The following is a 21981-nucleotide window of genomic DNA, read 5'->3' as shown; positions in this document are numbered from 1 at the left end:
TGTGGTGGATTTACTTTCTTATTTAATTATTTGACATTATTCCGGCTGAATAATACGATTTACCAAATTATTTTAGACAACTCATGTGCCACACCAGTAATTATCTCAAAGAACTGTCAAATTTAGAAAACCCCGTAACTCCGAATCCGCGTGTCAGAGGTATCGGGTATCTCTGAGATTACCTGTATTTTTGTTTCTACTTCTTCTTTTATTTGGCGTAATGTTCTACGCGGACATGCCGGTCTATACAGGCATTTGAGACTTAATTCATTACCACGCAGCCGGATAGTCAATCATTGCTACGGGGGACGGTCCATTCTAGGTTTGAACCCATGAGACGGGCATGTTATTGAGTCGTTCGAGTTGACGACTGTACCACGAGACCGTCTCTTTATTCTTGTTAAATGTGTGTAATCGCTAAAAAGACAGAAATAACCAAAATTTCTACACAAATTTATTAAACAATAACTATTTATCTTTCTCATTTGACCATTCTTTGGGAAAATTGTACCAATTTGTCACATCAATTGACAAATTCAAGATAAACTGCCTTTTGACTGAATTTTAAAAATCATTTAAAAATTCAAATATTCAAATGGCCGGAGGACATTGCCCGTACTCGCTAGTGTAATTTCAATTTTCACTAGCGCATCTGGCGGCGGCTGGCCGAAGCATTTTACCAAACAATTTGGAGCGGCTGTAGAAAATATGTTATTTTTCTGTGTTTTTAACTTAGTTCGGACGAGAAAAGTTTTGTATAAGATAGATGCACATATTCTGCACGCATTGCATCCATTTTCATGACAAAAAACGATGGAAAACTACTTATTTTTTAGATACGGCATGACCATTTTCTCGATGATCAAAAAAAGTTTCCACCAGCCACCGCCAGATGCGCTAGTGAAAATCGAAATTACACTAGCGAGTACGGACAATGTCCCCCGGCCTTTAAACACAATATCCGCCATCTAGGCTAAATAACGGATTGTTTAAACTTATATATAACAAAAAAATCATTCATAAGATACTAGGCCTAACTAAACTAAGCCTGACCTAACGAAAAAAAGAGAAAAAACACAGGTAGAGCGCATAGAGACTATCATAAACTTTGAGACAAAAAGAGAGTAAAAGAAAACTGAGAAGAAGAATTAGAGAAATTAGAAGAAATAAGACGATTACGGAAACAGTTAAGAGAGGAGTCGAAATCAAAAGATAGTAAGTGGCTAGACAACTTGAAATAGGATAGAACAGGATCATTGAAAGTATATAGTGTATGACGTGTCTCAATTGACATAGGATCACGTGGACTAAGAGAATGAGAGGGAACATACAGCATGATAGACGAGAGTAAATCTGCATCAGCATCAGTAACTGAAACTAAAAGGCCACCAATAAAACACTTGGTGGAGTTAAGACCAAATAACTGCAATCGCGATTCATAGGGAAGCAATGAGGCAGCACCAAACAAACGACGAAAAGCAATCCTGGTAAAGAGGCGCTGAATGCTTTCAATTCTCGAACAGCCATCGATAGTGGGAGGATTCCAAATGATGCTAGCATATTCAAGGCCTAACCAGAGCACAGTAAAGGTTTCTTAAGCAGCTTTGATATTTAAAGATAGAGGTAAAACAAAGATGCATAGAGGTGATGCAAAGTTTACCAAAATAAATTGACTCCCTATTTTTATTTTCATTTGCACAGTTTTTATCTCATTTTACCCTAAAGTTTTTCATGCACTGCCCTAAATCCATTACCTAGGTTGTGCCAAATAGTTGTGTTTTTTGCCTGTCATATCAGTTACACAGATTTGTTTTATCAATTTATTTTATCAGTCTGTAATCTATCGACATGTTTTAATCGGACGTGTTATCGATTTTTTGCCTAATTACATAGATAGCTGACCGAGTGATTGTGTAGAAAATAGATTGCCAGAACTGCAAATGGCCTAGTTAGAATTATTATGTTTCCATCGTTTTAGCTTCTTTCTATTGTTATGAACCGATTAAAAAAGAGTATAAGTGCTCACATTTGTTTGTCTTTGCTCATTTATTTGTGAACTGTTGAAACTGCAAATATCATGTTTGAGTATTTATGTTGTAAAAGGGACAAACTCTAATATTCCAAATGCGGACAGTGCGTTGCAACGTACTGCTTAGTGGCTTCCCTTATCTCCTTGTGAAAATCGGAATAATCGGGGAATTGGGCCGTTACTCTCTCAACCCATCCTCGAATGCCGGGATAACGCTCCAAATCGTACCTAAACCATTCCAGGGCAGTAATGCTTCCAAGCATAAAGATGTCAGCTAGCGTAAGATGATCGGCAGCAACAAAACGACACTCGGTAACAAACTTCTCCGTAAGATCAAGTGCTTGCTCCAGCTTTCCGCGTAATTCGGCCGAAGGTTGCTGCTTCTCGATCAGGACGTCAATGTTGGCTAGAATGTTTTTGTACAGCGTTCCGATATCAAAAAACAGACGCTGATTTACAATGGATCGCACTTTGGGATCTTTTGGATAGAGGGCATCATCTTGGCCGTACTTTTCCACCAGGTAAATGGCAATTGCGTACGACTCCCAGATCACATGCCCGTCGTCCTCCACGAACGTTGGGATCAAATGTTGCGGATTGACCTTGAATGAAGATCGGTGATCATTAGTTCACTGATTGATTATTGTAACTTTCAGCAGAGGGCAATTGGTTACCTTTGTCAACTCAGCTACGTCCGCTGCATCCATAATGTTTGTCTTCTTGATGTTAAGCGCAATGCCTAACTTCTTAGCCACCAGGAGCACATTTTGACAGGGCGGTGAAACGATATCGCTGTAGAGCTCCATTTTCGCACAATGACCGAAAGCGCCGGCTGCCCCAGTCTGACTAATGCTTGGCGAAACGTTTTGTCAGGCCCGAATCTTGATTTGAAGACATGTTTCGTGATGAGTTATCTCACTAATACTGTGCAACCTAACGAACACGCTACATGGGTGATGACTTAGCGGTCACAAAATTTAACATAAAAAACCGGGACCTATCTTGGTGACTGTGAACTCATCAATGTGAAGTGGCGTCCCCGGTGTACATTCTATCTCGTGCTTGTTGAGCAGTTTTCTAATGGTTGAGTGAAAAAAGCATACAGAGGACAAGAGAAACAAACAAACGGCAGAGAAATCATTATCGCGGAATATGTGGAGATAACGCACCACTGATTGATTTTGATTCGGTACTGCCGGAAATTGAACTAGGTCCGGGGGACTGATGTACATAAAGCAAATCAACTCGTAGAAATGGGTAGATTACAACTAATGGAATAAAATTGGGAATATTTTTAACTTCTGAGATTTGCCTTCAAATGAATTTAGCCGTCCTTCGCAGTTTGATTATTTGATATTTTGGCCGTAAAGTAGTAGATTTTTTCAGCATAAAAGTTACACAAATGCTACATGCACTGTAACACCGGCGTGCTACAGCCGCTATCTGTACAGCTCGCCGAAATTACATGCCATACAATTGCTAATAACGGTAGCCTCTAATAACAAGCCCAGCAATAATCCATCATCCGCCCGCTAGTTGGCCACCATTGCCCTATAAATAAGGCGTGCGAGGTTTCTGTGGGTTCGGTTTTATCTTCCTACGACGCATGGATCTGTATTACAACATCCTGTCACCGCCATCGCGTGCCATACTGTTGCTCGGTGAGGCACTGCAGCTAAAGTTCAACCTGATCAGTCTGGACGTGCACCGGAAGGATTATGTGAACCCGGCGTTCAAGAAGATCAACCCACAGCACACGGTACCGACGCTGGTCGTCGATGGTGTGGCCATCTGCGAGCCAGGCGCCATTCTGATCTACCTGGCAGAGCAGTACGCACCGGCCGGAACCACCTACTATCCGCCCGATCCGCTGCGTCGGGCCATCGTCAACCAGCGATTGCTGTTCGAGTGCGGCACACTGTACAAGTGTATCTTTGTGTACTACAGCCCGGTCGTGCTGGAACGGGCCACACCGGTAGAGACCGATCGCCAAAAGCTGATCGAAGCGGTTGCCGTGCTGGATGGCATTCTGCAGCACAGTGCCTTCGTGGCCGGGGATTGTCTTACTGTGGCGGACTATTCGCTCGTGTGCACCGTTTCCATGCTGGTGGTGCTGAAGTTTGAGCTCTCGCCATATGCCGCTGTTCGGCGGTGGTACGAGCGGTGCAAGGAAGTGATTGCGGGTTACACCGACCTGACACAGCGTGCCGTTACAATGTTCCAAAAATGGATGGAGCAGGAAAACAGCAAAGGCTAACACATACATGAAACTCTATCACAGCTGACCCGTGTGGCAGTCGCCGTTCAGGGTTTTCGAGGTATTTCTTTTATCTAACTTTGTACGTAATCGATATCGACGTGTCATCGTTTGTAAATCCTGTGCGATAAGATTCTGGCGATCCACTACCGTACGCCAGCCGGTAAGGCTGTCGCCTGTGCATGCAGTCTTGTTGGAATCTTTGCTGGACGTGTAGTGTATCTTGTGATTTGTGAAGATGGATTTTTACTACCATCCCGCCTCGCCCTACTGCCGTTCGGTGATGCTGGTAGCAAAGGCTCTGAAGCTGAACCTGAACCTGCAATTCGTTGATCTAATGAAGGATGAACAACTGCGACCCACGTTTACTGTGGTAAGTGGAGCAAACTACGAGCTGTGTAAACCGTGAGTGAGAGCACGCAATGAACCATTTCATCATTTTTTCAGCTTAATCCATTCCATTGCGTACCGACGCTTGTGGACAACGATTTAACGATGTGGGAGTCACGTGCCATACTGGTGTACCTGGTCGACAAGTACGGACGCACCAACAGTCGTCTGTATCCGAAGGATGCCAAGACACGGGCCATCATTAATCAGCGATTGTTCTTCGATCACGGCACGCTTGGTACTCGGTTGGAGGATTACTACTATCCGTTATACTTTGAGGGTGCCACGCCCGGCGGCGAGAAGCTTGAAAAGTTGGAAGAAGCACTGGCAGTGCTGAATGGATATCTTATCAATAATCCGTACGCCGCCGGACCGAACATTACGCTGGCGGACTACAGTCTGGTGTCGACGGTGACGTCCCTCGAGGTGGTCCAGCATGACCTGAGCAAGTATCCGGCAATTTCGGCGTGGTACGAGGGCTGCAAGGCAACCATGGCGGACTTTCAGGAGATTAACGAGAGTGGTATGCAGCAGTACCGGGCTTACTTCGAGTCTGGTCCCACACCTCCAGCTACTGCATATGCCGTTGCGGAATAGCCTTTCGGATGAGGATCCATCACCGAGGAGAGTCTAAAGACCATGTTTGATTTTTGATAGGACGATGTTCATTTTTTTAATTTTTGTCTTTTGTGTACAATTGGTAATTGGTTTTAACAGCTAATATTCTTACAACCTAGGATAACACAGATAAACGTTGCTAACAATAAATAGGTATAGTGCGACTGTACATGTGCGGCCGTGGAGCCGACGGTGCCCGGTTTTACCGAGGCCGGTTCGTGTTTGGAATTAGTCTTATACGGAGGATAGTTGTTTTCGCCGGCAGCTCCTCCACCGCTGCTACCGCCGTTGCTGTTGCCGCTGCTACTGCTGCTGCTGCTGCCATCGTCACTACTGCTGCTTCCGCCGCGCTGGCCACCATCGGCGTATCCGGTGGGGACGCTCGACGCTGGAGCAGGTGTCGAGTTGGGCACCGCGGACGGCGAGGAACTTTGGTGGAAGTGATTGCCGCTGGTGCCAGCGAGTACGCCCGAGTGCCCGCCGGCACCACCGCCATTCACCGGCAGCCCTGGTCGCTGGGTCGGCTGCGGAACCTCGGAGTACTTGTGCGTGGGCCGGCCGGGCGACTTGAACACCTGAGGTGGCGTACAGTGCGCGACCTTGTTCAGCTCCATGCCGAACCGGTGCGGATTGACGTCACGCTGGCAGTGTTCGCCCGCCTCCTTGATGAAGATCTGCCGATCGGACAGCATCGTGCCGACGAAGCACTCGTACGTGCCGACGTCCCGTCGCTGGGTGTACGTGTACACGATGTTCCGATGTGTCCACTGGCCAAGACACCGGTATTCGCGTTCTGTTGACAAATAGGGAAGTCGCTGTTAGTATTGCTGTGTTCCATCAATTCCAGATCTTCCAAAAATTCCACTTACCTTCATACACTTCGTTCGCGTAATCGCAGGCCGAGATCTGGTAGTACATGATGTCCTGGGACTCGCACTCGGACGACAGCTTCGCGCACAGACCCTCATCGTCCGGGATGATGCCGGAGAACTCGCCGATGATGGGGCAGGGCGAGACGATGTCGTTGCTGTCTAGCCGGCCCTGCGTCAGCCACCGGTCGTCGTTGAAGTAGAAATCGTTACAGATCGTGGCAGTGTAGTTGGCCGACTGGCGGCTGCTTATCTGGAACTCGAACACATTCGTATCGCGCCGTTCGATTTTCAAACACTGGTACATCTCCTCGCCACTGTGGAAGAGAAAGAGAGAGGCAGGAAAGCAAAATGATTAGTAACGGGCGAGAATTAGTAACGTGGGCCGGCTGCGTCAGCTGGTTCGATGCACAATGCCGTTCGCTTTACAAAGGCAAGCAAACAACAAAAGCGGCGAGGGCGAAGGGGCTTGCGAAACGATCGTGTACTTTCACTGGTTTTTCGTGGGGTGGTTTCGAATGAAAGGAAATGAGGTGCGTGTAATGAACGGAGGTGGTAATTTGATGCTACTTTTTTGTGTACTACTAGGCCACACCACCGCACCTGAGGCGGGATGCTGCTAATGGAGTTTAGCCCCAAGGGGAACGTAAGCGATCGAGCGTTTGCCGATCACAGCGGCAAGTGTAATGAAGGCAGACGATGGAAAGGGAGGAACTAGGGAAAGGTCCGGGAAAAGAAAAAGCAGCTTTTCGGCTTGAAATAATGAAGCATCTATTTTGATAATTAATTTAGTTTCGCAAGCCTCGATGACTGATTTTCCCATCTCTTCCAGAGAAGATTGCAATTAACTTCTCCCCTCTTCGGGGAGAGTGAGCGAGTGAACGGTGGAAATAATTACCATTGCGTTTGGCTGTAGACGATGTACTTGTTCGAGTCGTGGTTGGTGTAGTTCTTGACGCACTTCATCGTGTACGTCTTGAAGGTGTTGTGGTCTTTGTAGATGAGCTGGTTCTGATTGACGACCACGTGCTCCCAGCGCCCGATTAGCCAGCTGGGAAAGCTGCAGAATAAATTGCACAACAAAATTCACATTAGTTGATTCGTTGAGCTCTACCTATTAGCTGACGGATGAGTGATTGCACTAGACGACCTACCTGCAGTACTGTATGACTGGACCGAACTCGAGCGGGATTGGGCGAAGCGTGAGGACCTCGTGATGGTACTCGCTTCCGATGCCGTTGCCGTTCGTGTACCGGGAGTTTGGATGGCGCACGTACTGACGCTCGATGGCGCGGCAGGTCGAGTCGCGACTGAACGAGATCTCGATTTCGCCCGTCTTCGGGTTCTCGGTGTAGGTGGCGCACCGATACTTGGGCCCCAGGTGCGACTCATTGCCCGTGCTGAGCAGCGCGAGATAGTTGCGATTGCCGAAGCCGCGCCAGTGTCCGAGACATTCGAACGTTACCTCCCGGTCGGGGAAGGCGCAGTTGCGGAAGCGCAAGTTCAACGCCGATCCGGACGGACAGTTGTCAACCTCCGATTCGACCGAATCACACTCGATGGCGTCCGCTGTGTCGCTGCTATCGACGCTGTACGTCATGCGATACCGGCCGTGGATGGGGCAGTACTCCTGGCGTACCTCTGCACCGTCCCACTCGTGGAATTCTGTAACGGGAGCAGCAAGAGAAAGAGGGAAAGGGATTAAAATCTTGATCCAACGATCTGAGGAGACTAAGCTGAAGCCTGGCAGTGGTGGACTTACTGTAAAGGATGATTTCGGTATTTTTCGCCTCGTTCAGCAGATCGTCATCGGACAGACAGGAGGCGAGCGCTTTCTCCTCGTTGGTGTGACACTTGGAGAGGTAGTCCTTGTCGGCGGCCAGCACTCGCAGCACGTTCTTCGACACGAGCTTCAGGTGAAAGCAGCGATAGCAGCTCGCCTCCTCCGAGCCGGTCATCAGGATGACGTTGTTGTCGCGCCGCTTGTGACACATGCCCCACAGTGGGATCGCGTTCTCGGTGATGTTGACGCGGCTGTACCGTACCGCACCCTCCGGCGTGACCGTGTTCTGCGTGATGTAGCCGCCCTGGAACTCGAACGGGAAGTAGCAGGAAGCGTCACCTGCAAAGGCAAGAAGAAAGCGACGAAGAAGCGCAATTAGTGTCGGTTTGGTGCACGGCGGTGGTTTGGAAGCTTTCCGTGAAGCACGCTGACGTGTCCACTTGGCGGAACGGAACGAAATGCATCCGCGTTGAAACTGTAGCGTCTTCCCTGCTCGCCGGCAGGTGCTGATCGTTTACGTTAGCTGGCAGCAGGAGGTTGTCGTTGAGCCGGTGGCTTACCGGAAGCTGGCAAGCGAAACGTAACGAGAATGGTGGGAAAAGCGCCATCGGCTGTCCTTTTCGGCTGCCAATTTCATGGTCTGAGGGGTTCGTCGTCTGCGAGTGGCACTGACGGTACACGGGTGAACGATCGGACGGCGTAGGGTTTCAGGGCAGCCAATGGTTGCTGCTGCTACAATGGCAATTAGAGACTGCAGAGAGATGCGCGTCAACTCTGCACTACCCCTTTTCCCTCACTTACCCCCTACCATCCCCACGGTCCAGTGAGTGTGAGTGTGGTACGGATCCTCTTTCTAACCGGAGCACACCACCCAAAGGGGGTGCCGGAGATGGTGCTGGGTGCAACGAAATGGAAAGCATCGGCCGGTTGCACTTGCACCGTTCGGCTGATGCAAACGAGCGAAGCCGTGCCTTTTAGGCTGCACCGCTTAATCACCATCATCACCCGTACGATGCCGATGCCGAGCTAAGCTTCGAACGCGGCTCGTTACTTTCCCAGCGAGCGCCACGCTCGCCGGCCAACCCAAAGCCCCCGGGTGAATGGCTGCGCGATCGTTCGATCGAGTGCGGCTGTTGATGGCCCAATACACCTGGCAGCGACCGTGGCAGCAGCAGCGGCGGCGGTGGCGGCCATCGGCTACTAACGGTGCGCTAAACTCCTAACTCGTCCCCTGTTTTCCATTGCGAATAGCAATTGCTAACGGTACCAATGCGCTCGGAATGAGATCGGCTAAGCAAGCAACAAAAAAAAAAAAAAAAAGGCGAAGGGTTGGGTAGGTAAATCGCATCCCACCCGGCGATGCGTTCTCCCGATCGCAGTACAGCTCTCTAACGCAGGCCGCGAAAGTCAGAGAGGGAGTGCATTGGAGCGATCGCGCGCTGTTCCCTGCACTTCCCAACCGTCCGCGGAGCAGGAGGAGGTGGCAATCGGCTTAATTAAATCAACTTTACGGGACTGCATCGTGTGCGCGCGCGCGAGCAGGCCTTTCTGTTGACAAGCGGTCGGTATGTGCAGGGGCGAAGACGAAAACGAAGTTGCCCAACACAAAAACGCGAACGACGATCGCGAACGGGTCTGGATCGAAATTGAGTTTGGCGCTCGGAGGTGGACGTTCCATTTTTTTTTTTGCACCGCTCTTCCGATTAATTAGATTCCGACCCGCCAACGACCTCCAGCGGAGGAGGGAGCGGAGATGCACCAACCTGAACAGTTATTACTGTGTTTTTCTTCCCCATTTGCTGGCCTCTAAATGCTGTCATTAGCAGGCGGGCAGCAAAGATGAACGGTTCAAGATGAACTACTTAATTTTTCCTCCCCTTTTACATAAGCCTCACAAACACATCGGAGCGGCGCGAGCGTGAGAATTGGTTTTGTGATCAAATAAAAGCGCTTGTCCCCTAGCGCGGCCACGGGTTTAGTTATTATGGATTCGTCACAGTAGTGGCAGACCCGATTCCCCGGCCAATGAGCTTTCGGTTCGGTGGATTATTGATTGGTTTTTCCTCCCATCGTGTTGTGTGAAGGAATGCTGCTGCAGCTGGATGATGGTCTAGGGCCGCCCGGTTCGCACCGGTTACAGTGGATTTAGTTTAAATCAATTCAATAGTTCTCCTACGCCAAACTAGAGCTCTGCCAGCCGCAACCAGGAAGAGTAGAGCTCATCTGGCACTGCGGTACCAGACGACGTCTCCGCGCTTGGTTGCTTGTAATGCGATCGTGATGAGTAATGCTTTCGCCTCGCCAATTATTGGTTCTTGAGTTCAGGGCTCTGAATATGGCGAAACAATAATTCACCACCACGTACTCTCACCGGGACACGCGGGCCACAGATGCCAGATCGCAGAGGGTCTTGGCGCATCGGCGTGGGCCTCCGCGTTTGTTTGGGGTGATGTACACACCTTCTTCGGCTTGTCACGCGTGTGTGTGTGTGGTGATGGGTTTTGCGTAGGCGCGCGATCAGTTCACTCTTTGCCCGTGGCCGAGCGACATGATCACCACGGGCGAAGAAGCGCGGTTCGGTGAGGCCACAGGGGGTGTTGTAACGACGTTTTAATAAACAAGCCCATTCCCGGCGCGAACTGCATTCACCAACCGGGCGGCACCGCGCACGCTCTTATTGCTACGATTGCTTTTGCTCTCGGTTTGCTTTCCCGAATAGCTGATATGGAAAGACATTTTTCCTGCCCGGCTTGCTTTCTGTTTTGTGCGCCCTTCCTTTCCGGAACGTTGGCCCGTGGTTCGGGACCCGTCCGTGAGGTGGAATTTCTTGCGTAGGCGCTCGTCGAGCCTTGCTGGCACCGCAGCAATCGCCATCGCCCCGCTCGAAGGTACCGAAAAGATTATGCGCGCTGTCGTGAAGGGATATGAAAGAGGTGAGACCTTGTTTGTCTTCCAAGAAATGTGCTGCTCGGGCGGCGCGGAAGAGACGTTCGGGCCCCGGGAACGCCGTGTGCTGCATTCCCAGGTTTCCTGTTCGGTGCGCTTGGAAAGCGACCGTACTCTGCATACGATCGGTGTCGCGCGATAAGCCGACAAAAAGGGACGCAGGGGCGCGCGCACGTACTCCAGAAAACATGGCACAAGCATGGAAAGTTAGAAGAGACATGCCCGGTACATGCCCATCGCAATGTGGCGATCGATCGAGTGGCGGCGATAAAAGCATACCCCTCTAAGCTCCTCGGGATGGTGTGTCCCGGCTCGTAGAGCAACGGGAATACAGACACGCGGCTGGTGGTCTGCGTAAAAGAGCCGATCGGGACGATAAATTAGTGGTTGTCGATTGCACCCGTACCAAGGCATTGCCCCGAACTGTCACACGAATGGGTTTGAGCGTTGTTTCCCGTCGCGTGGCGCACCTTCGCGTTCTCACAATGTCCACACGTGCTGGAATTCTTAAACTTTCCAACTCCGGGAACACTTCGCCGAAAGTCCGAGAGCAAGTAGTCAAGCTCGTAGGGTTTGCTCCAGACAACTTCAACATTACCGCGGTTAAGGTAACGTCGTCGTTCTGATGCTGTCCTCGGGGTTGGGTGGGTCCCGAGACCAACCCACTCTCCAAAATGGTGGGCCTTTCACACGGGCACACGGATGCCCGTTACTCATTGACATATTTTATGGGTGCAGAATTCGCGGATTGTCCCGCGGCTTCCCATCATTAGCCGGCTGAGAACTGAATTAATTTCCGGCAATATCCGGACGATCCTCAGCGCGCGGCTGTGAGAAATGGGCGAAAGGGGGCGAAAACAGAGATTGAATCCGAGCCGTTCGTTTCGACACCGAAACTGGGTGCTAAGAAAAACGGGAAGTCCACGGCAGGTTGATTGACCAAAATATATGGATGAAAGATTTCGTCCATGCTGCAGGGCCTTTCTTTTCTTGTCTGATGGTTCTCCGCTTCCTTCTTATCTTCTCCTGCTGCTGCTTCGTACACCGAAAGTTCGTACTCCGTTGGCCGGCTGATCGGAGGAAATCGGTATAACGGTGAGCCGGCGGATGGAACATCACCTAATGGTGGCCGCGAGCGTTCCCGAAACCATCCGGCTGGATCGTGGCCCCGAATAATTGGCACATTGAATTCCGAACGACGGCGATTAGGAGCATGGCGTGTGATACGGACAAAGCGAACAACACGATCGCAGCTTCCTCTCTCGGCACGTTTAATTCGTCTAATTAACTTTCCTTTTTCGTGCGGATGCTACACTTTGCGGCAAATGCGCGGCTACAACTAAAGTACGCTTGATATTTGCTCTGTTTGTTAAGTTATTTGCAAATATACTTAGCGGTGTTGAGGTGATGTAGTTTTTCGCCCTTTTCGTCTGGCAGAACACATCTAAGAGCACTTGCTGCCGCTGTTGTGTAAGCGTCCAAGCCACAAATTGTAATTTTCCACCTGCGGTGAGGCACACCAAAATCAATCAATAGCAAACATAATTTGAGTCGCTCGACTGACTACGATCACCGTAGGAAGTAGAAACAATGAATATTTAAAAACCACAACGAACCGACCGAATCGATCCAATGGAGCACCGGGAAGAGGCAAACGCCACGTACGCGCGACCGTCTCTAACCGTGTGCTCCGCGGCTGGTAACGTCCGGTGCAGTTGGCTTACAAATTGTTTCACTTGGTTGGTGGTCTACCGATCGCGCGGCATCATCGCGTCCAACGCAAACGCGGGATGGATCGTCGAACAAGTGGAAAATGATCAACGATTGGTCGGGATTTTCGGTTGCTGCTTAAGGAGACCGTCGACGGGATTTTAGCTCACGATTCTTACTCGAGCGCCTCGCTACTTCCAAACTGTCGCGCGCGGAAACGCCGGCGGGCTGGGAGCAAACACAAAAAAAGGCAAAAAGCAGGAAGACAAATGAGAAAATTAACCAATCATTCAGATGTTGTTTATTATTAGATTCGTTTTCAGTGTGTTTGTTCGTTTTTGGTTGCTGTTAGCTCACACGATGTACCAGGGAAAGCTAGCTGGATGAGACGGTTAGGGTATGGGATTTTCCCGAACTGACCTCTTTTCGGATTCCATTCCATGTTTGCAGCCATTTCCCTCTGTTTACACCCCCCCCCCTGGGAAGGGCTTTCTTCACATCCAAATCTGGCGCTGGTGCAAAAGGGCTGGCACCGATGAAAAGTGGATCGCCCGGGTGCTAAATGCAGTCGGGGCTTTGCTTTGTTTTCTCGTTAATATCTTTCGTTATAGTGTGGCACACCCTTCTCCCCTAGCCCCCTTGAGCTAAAGCTAGGGGAGTTGGTTTTTTATGATTATTTCTCCCGAGCCCTAGACACCGTACGATTTGTGTCGGTTTTATTCGGTGGCAGACGGGTACGAACACAAACACCTTGGAAGAGGTTTCCAATCTCTCCCCTATTTTTTCCTACTGCCGGCTTCCGCCAAGTGACTTTTAGTGCGGATTTATGCTGCGAGAACCGGAACCCACAAGAAGAGGGGACACACAGTCCGTGAAAAGCTCGGGAAATTGTTGTAAAATGCGAATGGTGTTTCCCAAACGGCTGAAGTTCGCAGCAAATGAATGGAATGTGTAGCGACTGCACTGCACAGGGGACAGCAAACAACGAACCATAAAGCAGGACAAAAAAAAGCAAGTGCAGAGGCACTATCCTCTCATCGGGACAAAGTAGCAAATAAATACATCACCACCATCGCTGCCACCGTCGGCAGAACATCATCAACACGGCGCTTTTTTTCTTCTCTCTCCAACTCCATGCCACAACCTTCGCTGAAGAAAAGAGTTGCTTTCAGTTTGCGTTCCACCGGAGTGGCCGACTTCTGCAACCCTTGATGAGTTACCCCACGGCATGCTCGGGCACTACCAGCCACCTACTGGATCCCCCCGGAAGATGATTATGCCGCGCGTTTGCAACGCTGAATTCGCATCCATCAAGTGCATTGGGTCGGGTGGGGGTCGTGCGAATGAAGAACTGGCGTACGGGGGGACCCCAGCTTAAATGGTAAGCTCTTTGCGGATAATGTTCGCACCGCAACCGAGCACCACCTGGCGCAAAGAGATGTACAAATAATGCTGCACTTTAAATGTATCGCGCGGATGGAAATAGGAACTGGCCAGCTCCCTCCAGTTTTTTTTGTTCATTTCCCATGGGAATAGACGTTTTGGACACGCAGAAGCTCGGCGCTGGTTGACAATAAATCATAAAGTTGCCGCAAATGACTAACCAACAAAAAAAAGCAACCACTGAAGGTACATTTGGCCATGGTTGCGGCACTGGTGCAATCTGTTTTTAAAGATTGCTTACATAAATAGCCTGAGACCGTTCTGTTTGCGGCGTTGAATTACCAAACAGATCGTAAAAGCCAAAACGGCCATGTTGCCTATAAAATTATGCATCTCAATCGCACGCGTGCATGTCGTGAGAGTGATCAAACGAGAGTTCCGTTTAGTCTACAAAAGGCGCGATATGGAAGCAGCAGCAGCAGCTAAAACCATGTCAGACTGTTTGTTTCTTCCCCGGGACCCGTTCAATCGGATCGAAATGATGGTGTGCACGGTAGCGGTTCTGCTCTGGTTGCTACCTGGGGCTCACGCTAGTAGCGATATTCGCTACAGACAGCGGACTTTCGAGCGGCGATCGCCTGCCAACATCTTCCTCCTTGCAAACATCTTCATCGCTGACGAACCGATCACAATCGGATAGAAAATAGGAAACTCATCCTCAAACACTCACTCTCCCGTGGGCTTTGCTTTGTGCATGGTTTTGTTGTTTCCTCTTTTCTTACGATACGCCCTATGGCTGGCTGGCAATGTTTTGTTTGCTGGTGCTGCGGTTGCAACCATCCCAGCAGTGGCGGAGATGGTGGTGCATTACTCTTACTCGCTCGTCCCGTGTATTCGTTGCCATTCAATATTTTGTATTCGTAAAGTGTGTGTGGATTGTTTTTCTCCCTTTGCATTACTTTCGTTGCTTATTGTGTTGTGCTGCTGTTGATGCTGCTGCTGCTGCTGCTACTCAATCAAATTCCAATCCTCCTCGAGCGGCGGCGGAGAAAATGCTCTCCATTCATAAGGCATAGGACAAAAACCTTGAAATCAAAACCCTCTCCGTCTTGGCCCTGTTAAAATCGGGCGGAAACCAAATCGACCCGACGATCGAGGAAACGGAGAACAGAAGAAAAAAAAGGTCGATGGCAAAGGAGCACCCTCGTGGGCAAGGTGATTTGACCGCAGCGGGAACGAAGAGAAGGAAATGCATATCAAAGCCCATTTGCTTTCGAGCTCTTTGCTGTTTTTCTAGCTTTATTTCTTCATCGATCAGCCTGCAGCAGTGATGCTTTTCTACCGGCGATCGGACTGTTGGATGGATCGGTATGGATCTTACATCCGCAAGTCATCCTGAGACATTGAGCAGGTAATGCAAAAGGGCCTGCTTTCACCACACATTAACGTGGCCGACCTTCCGGTTTTTGGGAGATGCATTTTGGAGGACTTTGCTTCTCCGAAATAGAGATGGAAGTCGTTTGCCCTGCGTGTGTTTCAAGCCCGTATAATAATATCATTTGATAGCATTTTGCCCGGAAGTTGCCCCTACGACTCCGTCCCCAGAGCCCACTTAGACCGTCCGTAAAGGCGGTCGTTCGGCGTAATGGTTCTTAAATGCTAGAATAATATCTCAATTTTAGACCCTACAATCCCCTTCTTGACCATGCACAGGGGTTTAACTCGCATTGTACCTGCCATCACAAACACCGTACCGCATTCCACCGAGCCTAACTAAAAAAACAAAAACGAAACGATCGCAATTAACGTGCGAGGAATCGTCATGGACCTCCGGAAGGGAAGTAAAACCCCGGCAGTGGCGCTCAACACTTCCCTCCAAAGAAAGAGAGAGAGAGAAAAGTACAACCAAGAACAATCATAAAATGACCAACACAGCCGAACCGGAATGCTTCTCTCCTGGGCTGCACGGGTGAACGGCCGAAATAAATAATAAAAAATGCCGCCGGGTTTTGTTTGGTGCTGCGACGACGCGCACAACCCGGTAATTAGATCGATTCCCGGGCCCGGGTCGGTCCGAAAGCTCAAAACCCGCAAACGAAGGCGGCGGCATTAGCAGCAGCAGCAGTGTTTGTGGAACCGCTCTGGCACGTATGGGAGGCGCCTCCGGACGAAACGAATGTCTCTGTTGGTGGTGCGGCACCGAAAGTGAATGTTAAGAAAAGAAAAATACGAAGCTGAGGCTCGATGTTAGGAAGGTAAGGAAGCGCCCAGGACTCGAATGGATAATAAGCAGCTCGTTGCGGAACGACAACGGGCACCCTCACGTCTCTATAATTAGGCCGGTTTGGATGCCGGTAAAAGAAACGTCCCGAAATAGCCGAAAAGCCGAAGAATCCTTCGTCCCCTTCCTGAGCATTGGGTAGATGGTTCGAATCTGCTGGAGAGGCGCTTAATGCTTCCATTTGGGTAAGACGTCATAGAGGGACCTCATTTCGCAAGCGCGGACTAGTGAGAGCCTTTGGCATTATCATTTCGTTCTGGAAATTAACTCATGGTGGCCACCCAGGACACTGTTTCCTAAGTTCCCGCGCCGCGCTCTATCACGACCACATGCACAGCCGTTCGACCGGAAACACACGCGCCTGCATACCATGCGCTAATGAGCCGAGCTTTATGGCGCGCACCGAGGTCTGGGGAAAGGTTATAGTTCGCTGCTTCCTGCTTTACGCAGGCTGTTTTGTTTTCGTGGACCCTCTACCGGGTGTTCCGCCATCGGAACTGAGCGGTTGCGTTCAGTGAACTCCGATAAAAAATCTCCACCATTTATTGATGGTTCATCGGATTTTCGGGCACTCGCGCAGGAAGTGGCACCGCTTGCGCTCCCAAAAGTTGCGCCAAACCCAAACTTGTTTCGGTTGCAAATTTGGCCCCTCGCGGTGGAGTTTTTTTTTTATTTTGTTGTTGCGTGTGTTGTATTTTTCTCAATTATGCTTTGGAAAGCGCATATCAAACCTGCCTTTGGCCTATTTAAGTGTGTTTCGTGCCGAATGCAAAAAAAACGCTCTCCAAGGTTGATATTGATGAAGTCGGCTGGAAGTCGGCTGGTTGTTGTTTTGGTGTGGCCGGATTGAGTTTTGTTTTATACCACTGCTACTTAAATTGCAACTCTGTGCAAACCTTCATCTCTGGGCTGGTGCCGGTGCCCCTTCTTGCCGCACCTTTACGCCACGCAATCATAAATGAACCGCGCGAAGGTTTTGTTTTTTCTTTCCTTCTTTTCGGTGCAATCGGGCGGATTTAGCAGGGTGGATGGTGGAATAAAATAATGAAAATTACTGACGCAAGCAAGTGCCACTTTTCACGTGATTTGGTAAAACCGGTGGGTTGGGCAACCCGTGGGTATGGGCGCCGATCGAGCTTGTTGAATGAATGAATCGCAAATTGCAGTTTTTGGGGTGAACTTTTGCTTTTCGGGGGGGTCCGTTGGGTGAGGTTGAAAAACATCTCGATTAAAATTACCACCGCCACTAATCAAGCAATCACAGGCTCAGACGGATAGTGTTGTTACCTGTTCCTAACTAACTCCATGCTTGATCATGCATGTTCCGTTCAAGCCATCATCGCCGTCGCTTTCGTCGCCTTTCTCAGTCCGATAGAGCCTAAGCGTTCTATCAAACGTTGCCAGACGCCGCGGTGCTTTACGACGCGATTTCCGAGTCAACGAGCGCAATAAACCGTTTCGTTCTTCGTCCACTGTTCGTACCAAATTCTTTCCAAACGATTGGAAGCCTCTGCGATGCTGCAATGCTGCTGCGATCACTATCCCTTCCCGGTCCCAACGCGTGTGCGCCAACGCCAAAGAGATCCAAATCAAATCATTCAGTTAAAAGTATGCTTGTATGCTGTTAATTGGATGTTGCTGCCAACTGGGGCGGGGGAAAATCATGGCTCGTACGTAGTGGGTAAGGGAAGGAAATGAAATAATTTCAAAACTACCACAACATGCTCTTCCTGGCTGATAGAAGTAAAGCAGGGAGAAAAATAAACCAACACGTACGTGTTATTCAGGTCGTCGCACGGGAAATTACGCTCCCTTTGCAGGCTAGTGCGCATCAATTTCGGGTAGAGATCATCTAATTTCCGAGCGAATCTAATGCCTGACGATGTGCGTGTGTGTGTGTCGAGGTTTTATTTCACCCTAAAATCACCTTTCCTGCCCTCCCGTGGGGCGCAACTTTCTCTATTTGGGAGTGTTGTTGGGTTGATTTTACTTTTTTTATGATGATGATGATGATGGAACTCTGTGTGCACGCCAATCGCTCGCCAGATCGGGTCGCGATTGAACGATTGGCACCCTTGTTTGCTTTGAGGGTTGCAAGTGAAGCGGCTGGGGAAGAGCTTAGTGAGGATCAAATCTCGCGCGAACGAGTTTAAACAATTCGCGATCATCCCCGGGGTTGGATCGCGCGATGAAAAGGCCGGAAAAAAAGCAGCCAAAACGACAAACAGCACAACACACAAAACAAATCCTCGTGCGCTCTTCCGAAATGGCGCTGGTACTTGGAACATGTTTTTTTTTCAAAAGCACTAATGCGTTGGCGAATCATGACGTGGCTGGCCCTCGGTGTCGCACCTAGCGTTGGAGGGTTTTGTCATTCGCGTAAAACCTTGCACGGCTAAAATCCAATTGTCATGTTGCGGGCGAGCACGCTAAGCCGAAAATCCTCTCTGAGGCACTCTAAGACACTCCAGCGGGTTCGCCCGTTCTCACCGTCGTCGTCCGATCGTTCGGGATCGCGGGAACTGGAAGGAACTTATATATGGTGTGGCATAACCACCGCTCGCAAGCAGCCTCACAAAAACAGCCCCTTGCGTCGAACGGGCTTGTTCGTTCGACGAATAAATGTTTATTGTGATACGATTAATTTTAATTTGATGTTAGATTTAAGTGAGCAGATTAGAATCATCAATCACGCCAGTCGAAAGTGTCGAGCGTGTAGTGGTCGTAGCTGAAGCAGAAATAAATATAAAAAAAGATCTCAGAAACCGGACTCCAAGGAAAGCCGTCCAGCACGACGATCGCGACGAGATCTCGTTCACTTATATCCACTTCTATGCCGTTCCTGTTCTTCTCCAACCACTGGGCGGGAAAGCAAGTCCCCGCAATAGCCGTCATCATCCTGGATGGGGTTGGTCGCCCGGGCCTGGAACCACAACTCCCGAGGCGCGAGATCTAATCGCAGTTGGGCTGAACTGGTGCACGCCGAATAAGGCGCTGGTGGTTCGGCTGCTCGTGAGCAATTGTGTGCGAATCGACACTTGCGATCGAGACAATCCCTTCCCCAGCCAGCTCCTTAAACGGATTTGCACCCTGCTGTTGGGGCGGTTTTGCGATAAAGCGGAGCACACAGTTGCCTAACCATTTTAGGAGGTATCATAGGTGCAGAAGAAAGTAGACCAAGTGGGATGATGGCGTGCGCTGCAGCGCTTAGAGATGGGTGGTGCGCAGCAGCAGCAACAGCAGCAGCTGCAACGCACGCCAAAGGCTCGAAAAATCAATATCCGGCCCAAGATGTGCGGTTTGGAGCAGGCAGAGCCCACTAATGGAGCAGGCCCGGTGCCGATTGGAACAATTAAACCATCCAAACCACTGTGAGGCTCGATCGTGCGTGCGCCGCGCCGGGCGGAAACCACGGCACGGAAAGGAAATCCATATCCACATTCCAGCCTGGGCGTACCATCGCTTCGACCTGAACGGAGATTGGAGAACCATTTTACAGCTGCTGTCTGAGGCAAGTGGCGGTGGTGGGGCCGTTTGGGCTTGCTTTTTCCATTTCCTCCGATCGGTTTCGGTCGGTTTCGTGCTAGTGCTTTTATGTTTCTTACGAAATAATTACGCTAGAGAGTCTCGGAGGCCCGCAGGCAAGAACCACAGTTGGTTGGGATTTGGTGTGCGTGTGTGTGTGTATTCTATTGCCTAAACCACATAATTTTCGACGTTGCGAGCAGGCTCTTTCATCCTTCATCCTCATCATCCTCATCATCATCATCATCGATGCGTTCATCCCTAGTGCCCTGTTGTTAACGGAGCCACGGTGAACGGGCGAAGCAATAATGCGAGCCAAGAAGGCCACTTATGATTTGGAAGATGATTTGTGGCGCTTGTGCTGAAAGGCTCATCTGGCCGGGCGGACTAGTTAAGGCGAACGTGCAGCGGCGTCCGGGGGATCCTTTAATTCGTTTGCCTTCCTTTTTGGGGCCAAATTTTGCACTCCCAAAAGAGCAGCGAGTCCGAAACGGGGGAAAAGAAGCTGCGCCCGGTGGGATGAACCGCGATCGCGACACAAGGTCAACAATCGATCGTCGTTCTATCAAGCTTTAAGCTTTCGCTCGGTATTTTTTGTTGGCAAATGTGCCCATTGTGAACAGTTTCGATTTCCTTTTTCGGGACGTTGTCGTCGAAATGCTCAAAGTGTGGTTTCCGTTCCCAAAAACCCACCCCAAACCCTTTGCTGCTGCTCCCCCCCCCCCAACCCTCAGATGAAGACATCACAGGGGTAAATTAAGGCAAAAGAACGTTAGCCAAGCCGGCTTCTTCAATAACTCATGCGACTGCACATGACGCACGACTTAATCTGCGCCGTACGGCAAGACGCGAACGGAAATCTCCTTAAAAAAACTCACACACATACACACACACACGGTGAACGAAAAACACCGTTTAGAGCTTAGCGATCGCGATCGTTGTCTGTTCGTTCGTTCGCTTTTTGGGAGCTTTTGTGTGTATCCGTCCAGTGCCACGGCCACATTTCGTTCAACCCCCTCGGTACCATTATTCCAGCGGCGAACGAACCAACGATCGATCGATCGATCGATGCGGTAAAAATGGCCGATCCAGCCGATACACGATCACATCCATCCCAGCTCTCAATGGGAAGCGAACGCGGGGCAGTTGGAATATTTTTTAATTATATGCTTCGATAGACATTAATAGAATTAAATGGTAAGCGCATGTATTTCCTTTGCAGCGTTCGCGCGCTCTCGCCCCACCAAACACGGCGTGACTAATCCTGGCTTTCCTCCTTGCGGTTGGCAACATTCGACCTCGATCTCTCTCTCTTTCTCGCCTTGTAAAGGGAAAGGTTTCACGGTTTGTGGGGGAAGGCTGGTTGCCTTTCAACATACGATCCAGCAAGTCACAATTCTATGTGCCAGCAGCGGCAGTCGCTCGTATAAGCCGTTGTGTGCTCCGATATTTTCGTTCGCTCATCGCATTCCAGTCCCACTGCCATCCGAAAACCGAATCGGAAAACAATCAAGCTGGGTTGGTGGAGGGGAAAGGAGAAAGGGGGGGACGTATACGTGCGCTTCCTGTGGCGTTTCCGAGGCCTACAGGGCAATTGCTAAGCATCCTCGGTGATTGTGGGGTGGATTCTCGCAGTCCGGATAAGATTAGGTGAGCTTATTCGAAGATATACGTGTGTGAGTGTGTCTGCGTTTGTTTTGCGCACCGAAGCATAACTCCGGTCGAGATGGAGTCCAAACAGCAACAGCGACAACGGCAAAACAAAAAAAATGGAAACAACGTGCTTTCTTTTCCCGTTTTGCGCGTTTTGCACTCCACAGCCGAGAGCGTTCAACCTCCCGGAGGTATGTGAGCGGCTTTATGGCTTCTTCTCGGGCAAACGGGCGAATAGTACAAATAGTGCGAAAGAAATGCCGGCCGCCCTCGTACGCCCGCGCGTGTGTGGCTTTGGTGGGATGAGCAAGAGAGAAAGAGTGGTCCACGAAACTATGCTTGAATGCTGTCGCTGTTAATATGTTACATTTCGACCGCCATATCGACCTCCACGACGAATCTCACGGTGAGTTGCTTTCTCGCTCTCCAGCCCGGCGGTGTGTGATCTGCAGCGGAACTCCAGCATTCAAATCGGTCGGTTAACTGGGTGGAATGTCTTTCTCGTAGTGGGGGGAGGTAAGTAATAAGATAAGCAGT

The 21981-nt window shown here is 49.9% G+C and overlaps 3 protein-coding genes and 1 pseudogene across 3 annotated transcripts in view; 2 read left to right on the top strand and 2 right to left on the bottom strand.

Moving 5' to 3' along the window:
- Positions 1-1753: 1753 nt before the first annotated feature.
- LOC120894659 (glutathione S-transferase D5-like) lies at positions 1754-2976 on the bottom strand. The gene is made up of 2 exons (XM_040297374.1): positions 2704-2976; positions 1754-2631 (listed from the first exon to the last, which is right to left on the bottom strand). Exons 1-2 carry the CDS (start codon positions 2833-2835, stop codon positions 2113-2115), a joined length of 651 nt encoding a protein of 216 aa, XP_040153308.1. The 5' UTR covers positions 2836-2976; the 3' UTR covers positions 1754-2112.
- Positions 2977-3632: 656 nt separating this feature from the next.
- Positions 3633-4286, top strand: LOC120907631 (glutathione S-transferase D1-like). Its single transcript, XM_040319091.1, has one exon. It carries the CDS (start codon positions 3636-3638, stop codon positions 4284-4286), a length of 651 nt encoding a protein of 216 aa, XP_040175025.1. The 5' UTR covers positions 3633-3635.
- A 191-nt stretch (positions 4287-4477) lies between these two features.
- LOC120895698 lies at positions 4478-5334 on the top strand (annotated as a pseudogene).
- LOC120895697 overlaps positions 5319-21981 on the bottom strand; it is a 35223-nt gene continuing 18560 nt past the window's right edge. The window contains exons 2-6 of the mRNA XM_040299255.1: positions 7926-8285; positions 7318-7828; positions 7062-7223; positions 6164-6480; positions 5319-6087 (exon numbers count right to left, since the gene is read on the bottom strand). Coding sequence (XP_040155189.1) covers positions 5387-6087; positions 6164-6480; positions 7062-7223; positions 7318-7828; positions 7926-8285 — 2051 coding nt within the window. The 3' untranslated portion in view covers positions 5319-5386. The remainder of the gene's footprint in view (positions 6088-6163; positions 6481-7061; positions 7224-7317; positions 7829-7925; positions 8286-21981) is intronic.

The sequence above is a fragment of the Anopheles arabiensis genome, chromosome 2 (assembly GCF_016920715.1).
Source record: "Anopheles arabiensis isolate DONGOLA chromosome 2, AaraD3, whole genome shotgun sequence".
NCBI lineage: Eukaryota > Metazoa > Arthropoda > Insecta > Diptera > Culicidae > Anopheles > Anopheles arabiensis.
This window is presented reverse-complemented; position numbering and strand designations above follow the sequence as displayed.